At 33.7% G+C, this 6,907-nt stretch overlaps 1 protein-coding gene across 2 annotated transcripts; it reads right to left on the bottom strand.

Moving 5' to 3' along the window:
- Positions 1-258: 258 nt before the first annotated feature.
- Positions 259-5,768, bottom strand: LOC128203522 (uncharacterized). Of its 2 annotated transcripts, none has more exons than XM_052904968.1 (5): positions 5,337-5,768; positions 4,268-4,512; positions 2,322-2,461; positions 1,766-1,929; positions 259-507 (listed from the first exon to the last, which is right to left on the bottom strand). In XM_052904968.1, the coding sequence occupies exons 2-5, from the start codon at positions 4,504-4,506 to the stop codon at positions 367-369; spliced, it is 684 nt and encodes a 227-aa protein (XP_052760928.1). In that variant the 5' UTR covers positions 4,507-4,512; positions 5,337-5,768; the 3' UTR covers positions 259-366. The 2 variants fall into 2 exon arrangements, with proteins under 2 accessions (XP_052760928.1, XP_052760929.1); XM_052904969.1 differs by having other exon boundaries at positions 5,567-5,768.
- Positions 5,769-6,907: the final 1,139 nt, after the last annotated feature.

Below are 6,907 nucleotides of genomic sequence, written 5' to 3'. Positions count from 1 at the left end.
AAACTCGTGTTCAACTAAATTCAGTAAACACGTGGTTCGACCATCATCATTTATTATTTTATGTAATTTAAGTTAATTAAAATCATATTTGGTCTGTTTTTGGTTTTTGTGTCTCTACTTCTATGTATTTTAGGCTCTTACCTTGTGCTTCAAAACGAGGCAAACTATATTAGAGTTTCTATCCAAAAGACTTGTCCCGGGAGTTCTCATTTTAATCTTAGTAAATACCAGCAAAGGCTCAATATATGACAACATATCAACAGCTTCGTGTTTTATATTGCTTTATGAGAATGTAATCATTTATCTACAAAAAGTGCATGTATTCGATAGACAATCCAGTTTTCTGATCTCTTTTCCTCTATCGTTTCAATTGTGAAACGCAGCCTTGAGAAGTTGGCGTAGCCTGTCTGTTCCCGCTTGCGCATCGACTTTCCGTTGCAGGCCTAATTGGGCTTTTCTAGCCTGTTCTTGCAAAGTGGACAATTCTCCACGGTCTTCTTCCAGTGCCTGGAATATTTACAATCGTTATCTATCTTTTATTAAATTTTGTCCGGAGTAGAATATAAGTATATTTTGTATGTCGGCGTTGCGGGTGGACAAATTTGACTCAAGGGAAGTCGTTCGACACGTTCGGAAGCCACATGAGATTTGCTGAGTTATCGGCAACGAAGCGTGCCCGAAGGTCGGATTTTATTCATCCGCCCCGCATATATGTGAAATGTGAACGATACTTTTTTCTTGCATACCGAAAATTTAAATTCAAGGTAATGTTGACGTGTTAGTGTTGTTTGTGAATAATCCACCAAATTACGCGTGCAAAGTTGCTTATTGACGACAACGTCATGATGTTCGGTGATTTAAAGTGAACGTCAAATCTTTCCCGACTGACGTAGCCGTTTTGAAGAATTCACTTAATTTTGTATTTATTTTTAAGTGATTTACACTTGCTCTAACTCTGCTCTTCTGGGTCGTTCTATCTTATATTGTATCTAATTTCTCCTAAAACAATATTCTAAAATGAAGGGTAGATGTACGTAAGACAAAAAAATTCAGACCCATTAAAAACTTAGAAACGCCTATCTGTAATGCAAAAAAATCATACAATGTTTAAAGTTTTGAACATAGACGGATGATAATTTGAAGTTTATTATAGCGCATGGGTAATTTGTTACAATATCATTTTAATAGAAAACTGGATCATTTCTCCAAAACTATTCAAAGCAATTGGGTGCAGCTATCGCTGTTAACTTTCTTAAATGAAATTTTGGTCTAAAGGGATCATACATTTTATTCAAAAAACAACATATTACCGGTGTATTCTTAAAACTTTCCAAGTAGTATGATATGAATGTTCACAACGATTCGTTAACAACGTTGTTAACTTAAATACTGTTTTGAACAATCGGCCTATTGTATTTTAATGTGCCTCATGGAAAATAAAATGAAATAAGGGTTTGGGTTTGCTCGTTGCTAAATTGTCTTTAAATTACCGCATTATTTACGGTAAGCAAAGTTGGTAGTGCGTCACTATTCACCAATGCCAAACTAGTTCAATTCCGGGTCAGGGCTTACGTGAATTTGGTTTGCCGGATAAATTCTTTGGGCATTTTGGTTTTCCCATAACCACACTCTCGAACAACATCGTACAGAAGAGATTTACTAAACATTAGTTAATATGATAACAAGCATTGGTTAATATGATGTTATCCACCTTTGTTAAAAAACATAATAACGTTTAAACTGAATACTGCAAAAAAGGCCTTACTGAATTGAACTTCTTTGCGAACGACTCCTTCAGCGTACGCTTCTTACTGACATTTTCGCACGAGAAATCATCAGTTAGAAAGGACATGTATGACGCAACTTCGGCCGCGGCCATCTCTGGGTTTGAGGAATCAATGTAACGGTTGAAAGCGCACGACCATGAAGCTGATGGAAAAACAACAACATACATGTAGTATTTGAACTAAACAAATTATATATAACCTTTACATCACACTTCAAGTTGCAACAGTAAATTATATCCAAATATGTACATGCTATTTTGAAACGGATTGAAACGAAAAAAAGAGGTTTTAATGTACCTCTTCGAATAATTTTACCAACGCTAATAAGCGGTAGAAAGAACACTTTAGATTAACAAATATATAAGAATAAGAACTGCATATGTTACCAACTCAGAGGCGTTCGCCCAGGCGTGCTTGCGGATGACCTACAAATCCCTGGCAGCCGCCTGATACCGTCACCTATATTTATAGCACTTATGACGGGAAAATACCTGCGTTAGACCGTCGTCAAAAGAACATGCATACAATACGTACTGAGAACTTTTCCGTGTCCACCAGGCCTCACGTTTGGTGCAAAGTCTGCCATAATGAGGTAGGTTCCATTACCAAAACTGACACCGCACAATCCATCGTTACTGCTGGCTTGAAGCAATGGGTTCGAGAAGATATTTCCCCTGAGATACACAAAGAAAACACAATAATGTTTATATCATAACATTTACAATGAATACTAATTAATAAAATAATTAGACATTGTTGTAAATAGTGATACCATTATATTATATTATAACCTCTTATTTAATAGTAAATGAATACCGCGTATCAAAAATGGAGGTTTTAGATTCTACTAATTCGGGAAGTGAGGCGCAATCCGAACAAAGTTTTCTATTGCCTGTAGAAGTGCTTCAAGAACGTAAACAAAAGCTATATTCATAGCTTTGATCCTTTCGGTATTTACTGATATAACGTCATTATATATTTTTGATAAATTATATCTCTGTAAAACAGTTTGACGTAATGTTATAAATGTATAAAAAGTATGTGCGTAATATGGAGACGTTTTATATATCTAGCACTTATAAAGCATCTAATGAATAGAATATCACATTTTTGGTCATTCAAAACAGTATTATTTACAGGAGTTCCTTAAATTGATAAAAAACATTTTTAAACATATTGTTGACAAAAGTCTTACACACCAATCAGTCCCAAATTTCTTGAAAATACTTAAGTAATTGTTCAATAATTTACTCAACTCTTTTCATCACCTTACAGCTAAATTTACTGTGTTTTCACCATATTCTATCAGTATCATGTTTATCGGGATTTAAGAGAATGTTATTTAGAACAGAACAGATTGGCTTATAACAAAAAGAAATCATTGTTCCCAAGCGGTTGTTTTGCATATTGATTATTTAATAAACCTTAAAGATAAAGTTGATGCACAACATATAGTGAACATATAAAGAAATAAATACATATTCTACATTTGAAATAATCAGAATATGTTTCTGTTTAAAGTTGCAATATACAAAGGCTTCAAATAGATTATTCAGTTGAGTAAGTACATTAAAATTTTCCAAGAAAACGGGAGTAGAGGTTCTTTGCAATATCAACCAAGTGCAGTTATAATTTTGTAAATGTCCAAATATTTGATCTTAAATTTGTAAGAGGGTTGGAGAAAATTATACTTAATATGTTGTAAAATCTACAATACATGCTATATTTTTAATACTCAGAATAACATGTTGGTCGACACACGCCCTGAGTCTACAGTAAGTTAACAACAAAATACTTATGTTTCTACTCTTTCTACTGATTGTCTGTTATTTGAACAGTAACGGTCCACTATTTAAATATTAGCCAGTCCATTCTTCAAGATATGGACCGTATCATAATCTGCAAGCGAGACACAAAAGTACTGTTTTACGCAGAATAAAACTATCTGCTTCTACTGTCAAAGTATGAAACATGCCTGTAAACACTCATTCTAGGCATTACACAACCTTTTATGTAGTCATAAATGTGATAAATATGCAGAAAAGTTTATGAATTCAAAGATTTTCAGGACAAAATTTATGAAATATATAGTCTTTTGGACATTTTGATATCAGTTTTAAACAACTCAAACTAAGGTAAATCTCAACTAGATGGAAGTACGAAACGCAGTCCAATAACCTATATTGAGTGGAAAGAGAACAACAATGAATGACGTCACCAACATGTTTTAAGAACTATGCTTTAATGTTGTTTACTCCAATATTGATGTTATAAAGGTACGTTTAGACAAATTGATAGTGGTCCCTCACCTAACCCACATTAAAATCCGCTAGAGACATAAATGTTTATTTTTACGGCATTTTATTTGAAAGAAGTAAAGCACCCCTTTACATTTTATTCGTTTATTGCATTAACCATACCAACGTTGGACACAGTTAATTGTTTTTAATCCAAGTGTAAAATGCAAAAAGTTCACTTACTTGAAATCCGTCAGAACTTCTATATCATAATCAAACAAGGGCATATTCCAAGGCCCTGGCTGCATGCTATCATCATAGAAAGGCTCAGAAACATCCACTACTTTAAGAAGGGCCGCGTAGTCCGACCTGCAATAGATTTCCGCGGGCGTTCGTGGAAGGCAAGAACATCCTTCAGCCCGGGGAGTCATTAGCAGCAGCGCCAGGGTCAACGCTATGGCGACAATCATCAGCCGAATCATTGTTTCCTAAAGGAAAGTTTTCTGAACTATTTCGTAACATTTTTATGTATTTAATACGAGACTTGTTAGTAGCTTTACGATGCAGCTTCATACTATGTGTCGATCGAAATATAAACAATGATTTACGGGCCCCAATTTCTCGAAACTTCTTAAGCTTTACAGGCTTAAGTCGCTTATTTCAATTAGCCAAAATACATACTAATAATAAATTTTGCTAAATGAAAAATGGTTTCTTCTAATCAGCATACAGATTTTTCTTATATAATTTCAAAAAACTCTTAAAGAAGTAAATATAACGCATATTATAGAACAACAAAAATAGTGAGTTTAGCTTAATCCTGTTATAAAGGACTTAAGAAGTTTCGAGAAATTGTGGCCGGATGTCATCGCAAAATAAATTTTGTGCCACGTTTGAAAGTGTTTTCGTTCTTTCTGTCTGTACATTACCTCGCATATTAGAGCAGTAGCACGCAGACTGGGCTTAACCTTGCAATTACTTTCGTGTGCACAATTATAACACTATTCACTTTAATATACGCATTTTAACTATCCACTCCTACCCATAGGTCTCTGTATGGTTATCAAGAATTGCTCTCCCGGAGCGATTGTTATGAAGATGATATAAATGCTACCGCACCTTCAACCCGAGTTATTGAATTAAAAAGTTATATTCAGCAGCAATATTAAACAAGTTTTTATATGGTTATATGCTTAATACAAAATACTATATTAAGAATACATGTTTACAACTTCATAAATAGCATTGAAAACGATGTGCATGTCGTATTATTAATAAAATAAATGTCTTAAAAATAAATTAAACGACTTACCTTATAAAGTTTGTAACGGCCGTATGACACAAAAACTCAAGTTAATACAATATAAAGGTCCTTCCCGTGAAATATTTTAAATTGACATCGTTTAAAGCATAAATTATCTTCCAACTTAATAAAATGATGGCAAATTGCTGCTATTTTTCCAGCCATTATGATTTACTCATATTTTCCCACCAACTCCCCGTTGCTCATTGGCGATACCATTTTTTATTTGCATAACTTACTTGAAAATTTGGTTTTAAGGACTGGCCATATTTATCTTCTAGTACGTCGTCAAATTATTACCATATGCTAGATGAACATAAACCTAGTGACCTTTACAACCACCTATTATACAGTGTGTGGCGCCCGCGTACGAGAGAAATGCAAGCACTTCATATTAGCTTAAAATATCATAACTTGAAAGGTTTATATATTAAAGGGACTAGACACAAGATGATACAATTGCAAGAAAAAGAAATTGTCAAAAACTTTCATGAAATTTATATTTTTGTGTAATTTGCATTGAATCTCACTTACTGGTTATCGTATCGCCTACGACACATGTATCTTTTGCAGCGTTTGCCCATTTTTCCAATTCGAAATTTACTTGGGTTGTCTACCACGTAAAAACCAGAAAACTTAAAAATAGTGTCAATTTTTTTATCTGTAATGATCACGTGACTTTCACATGCTAAATATAGAAACTTCATGTCTTCCCGGAAGAAGAAACATGATGCGGAAAACGGCTGGAATTAACTTAGACACAGATCTGTCATCAACTTCGGTGATGAAATTTATCAAAGGAAAGTTTTGAAACTTGTTTATTCTGCTGAAAATGACAGAGAGTTGCTAAAACGCATATTGGCAGTTTAGTGTGTGAAACGATCACATGACTTGCATGCTTTCGGAAAAAAAGTTTTACGCGTTTTTAAACTGGAAAACCATTTTGTGCTATTTTTAAACAGGGCGAATCACCTTATACAGGGACATGATTATTGCTTTTATTCTTTTAAGCATGTGAAATAATGTATACCGCCCTCATACAAGGTGGCATTGATAATGCTTGGCTTGTTTTGAGGAAATACTGTATTTGCCGATTTTGGGAGCATCTGATGTCTAGTCCCCTTAAGTAGTAATCAATCTTATAGATTTTTACAACTTGATTGTCCCTTTTGCATTTTCATTTGTTCTATAAGAACAATGAACCACATCGTGTATGTTGCTAGAATATAGATACACGAGTGTTTTCCGTTAACCAAACAAAAACCGTCAATGATATAGCATCTATATAATGATTGGAATGCTATGGACTTTGTGAACATCTGAATGAAAAAAAACGACAAAATACTTTTTTTATTTTATTACTGTACTGTTTATTTGCAAATTTAACATAAAAGAATTAAATAATCATACAATGAATGTATGCAGGAATATTGAAAAACATTTACAATCAAACAGAGTGGAAACTGAAGCATTAAACTGAATGTATTGATAAAACGTGATAACTACGTGTAATACTAGCGACAACATAATGTTTTACTTTTACAAGATAAAAGATACAAGCATTTTTATTAAAATCCGGG

The sequence above is a fragment of the Mya arenaria genome, chromosome 9 (genome assembly GCF_026914265.1).
Source record: "Mya arenaria isolate MELC-2E11 chromosome 9, ASM2691426v1".
Lineage (NCBI taxonomy): Eukaryota > Metazoa > Mollusca > Bivalvia > Myida > Myidae > Mya > Mya arenaria.
The sequence above is the reverse complement of the archived record's forward strand: the minus strand, read 5'-3'. Positions and strand labels throughout refer to the sequence as shown.

Excerpts from the sequence above, each read along its gene's own strand:
- LOC128203522 (XM_052904968.1), bottom strand. The coding sequence starts at position 4,506 with ATGATTCGGCTGATGATTGTCGCCATAGCGTTGACCCTGGCGCTGCTG. Across the intron at positions 2,462-4,267 it reads GAAGTTCTGACGGATTTCAA|GGGAAATATCTTCTCGAACC; the intron begins GTAAGTGAACTT and ends TGTGTATCTCAG. Across the intron at positions 1,930-2,321 it reads TGGACACGGAAAAGTTCTCA|CTTCATGGTCGTGCGCTTTC; the intron begins GTACGTATTGTA and ends TTTTTCCATCAG.